Below are 2,074 nucleotides of genomic sequence, written 5' to 3' on the forward strand. Positions count from 1 at the left end.
ATTGTTTTATTCTGATGGTGCCCACAAATAAAATGACTCTATTCAAATAATTTAGCTTCAGAGAATCTGGACGTTTTATTTTCCTGAGGAATAATAAAAAACCTTTGGATATATTTGCAGCCGTAGCATTTATTTCTTTGCTCATTTTCAAATTCTTAAACTTATTTAAAACTTGTTTTTGATGCACATGTGCTGATATTGATCTGGTGCAGTTTACGTTCTACTCTGAGAAGCATTTAGTCCAGATGTGTTTATAACCAACAATAAAGAGAGAAGAGACGTGCAACAGAAAGTTCTTTGAGACATTTTCTTTTTTTATTAAAAATCATTATTCAATAAATAGCAAATAGAATAAATAACTAAATAAGACATGTAGACGAGAGACAACAGTAATAATAATAGTAGTAGTAGACAGTGTCAGTTTCAGCTTGCTGGTCTACAGTAGTGACAGTTTTCTAAGAGTTCATCTGGTAGATCATCCAGTCTGCAGCTGACCGTCAGGGTCACACAGGACAGTTCAAGTTTTCAAGGGTTCAAGTTTCAGTCTTTTTGATTCAGTTCACAGTTCATTCTTTCTTTTCTTTCTTTCTTTCTTTCTTTCTTTCTTTTCTTTTCTTTAAGTGTCAGTCCAGACTGCTGGGCCTCCTCCATTCTGAGGGGCTGCTGTCTGGAAGAAGCCGGCGCCTGGAGCTCCCTCCCCGGCTGCGCCGCGCAGGGCGCACCGCTGTTCTCCAGAATCTGCTCGGGATCAGCTCCAGGTCGTCTTCACCGTGGATCTCTGGCGCCCAGACTCGGGCGTTTACACCAGTCTCCGTGTTGTCGCTTAGTTGTCGCTGCCCAGCCTGTGGTAGACCAGCAGGGCCACCATGTAGCTCTTCCCGGCGCTCTGCTCGAACGAGCCGGTGGTGTCGGCGTCCAGGCTGGGCTTGGTGCAGGTGGTGTTCGGGATGATCTGCTCGCTGGATGAGTCGTGCTCCTCGCAGCCGCTGTGTGTGGCTGACAGCAGCTCGGAGTCTGAGAGCTGCCGAGCCTGCTCCTCCGCGGACTGGAAGCGGAAACCCTGGTAGTCGCTGATCGGGCTCTCGGAGCTTCCCAGCGGCGTGTCCGCGCAGGGCTCCTCGGTGTAGATCTGCCAAAGCACCACCAGGCACAGGATGACCAGCCAGCGCTTGGCCTGGCTCTTCTCCGGTGGTGGAAGGTGCATGCGGACTTTAGCGGGGTACATGACCCGGGTGCAGCGCTTCTTCGGCCGGATGGGCACGAAGGAGCGCACGGCGGTGGCCTGAGCCGGGATCCGCTCGAAGGTGAAGACCTCCGGCTCCGTCCTGCGAGCCGCCATCCTGGAGAAGGCGAAGCTCTCCTGCTGAACAGTCAGAGTCATGCTGTTTGACCGTGGGTACATTTTCTCTTGTTGGCTTTAGTGTGGTTCTCTGCGGGTTTTCTCTGCGGGCTCTGTAGAGTCTGATAAGTCCCGATCCTCGGAGACTGTCTTATATACTCTTTCAGCTCAGGTTGTGTGTTTTTTTAGAAACGCCCATAACCACCAGGCCACTCCCTGAGTTCAGCCAACGCACCTTATTGCTCAAGTGGGAAAATAACAGAAAAATTTGCATATTTTCTTGTGGTTTGCGGAAGCCGCAGAGAATGCGGATGGATCAGGCTGCGGAGAGAAGCTGAATCACCAGAGAGCTGCTGGAAGGAAAAGAAAACCTCAGCTCAGTGGGAAATGATGTTTATCTGGATAAAGATCAGTGTTAATGTGGTGGCTGATTTAGCTCTTTATTATTATTATTTTAAATTCCTCACACCACCACCAACCACCACCACCTTCACATGTGATTGTCATGCTTCATTCAGTTTACTGTAAACTGCTCTCATGGTGCAGGATGTGCTCAGTTACATGTGACAATAAACCACAGGCTGATATTTAATAGTTATTATTTTATTTTAAACCTGGACCCATGAGAATGAACACATGAACCAAATGACAGAATGAGCAGGTGTGTTTCTCATCCTGTTTGGCTTCCACCTGCAGCCGGATGCTGGATGTGTCACAGGTGATGAGAAATGAATA

General features: G+C 48.1%; 1 protein-coding gene across 1 annotated transcript; it reads right to left on the reverse strand.

Annotated features, from left to right (window-relative positions):
• Nucleotides 1-263: 263 nt before the first annotated feature.
• ier3 (immediate early response 3) lies at nt 264-1,617 on the reverse strand. Its single transcript, XM_084552141.1, has one exon. It carries the CDS (start codon nt 1,400-1,402, stop codon nt 824-826), a length of 579 nt encoding a protein of 192 aa, XP_084408267.1. The 5' UTR covers nt 1,403-1,617; the 3' UTR covers nt 264-823.
• Nucleotides 1,618-2,074: the final 457 nt, after the last annotated feature.

The sequence above is a fragment of the Chelon labrosus genome, assembly GCF_963514085.1.
Source record: "Chelon labrosus genome assembly, chromosome: 9".
Taxonomy (NCBI): domain Eukaryota; kingdom Metazoa; phylum Chordata; class Actinopteri; order Mugiliformes; family Mugilidae; genus Chelon; species Chelon labrosus.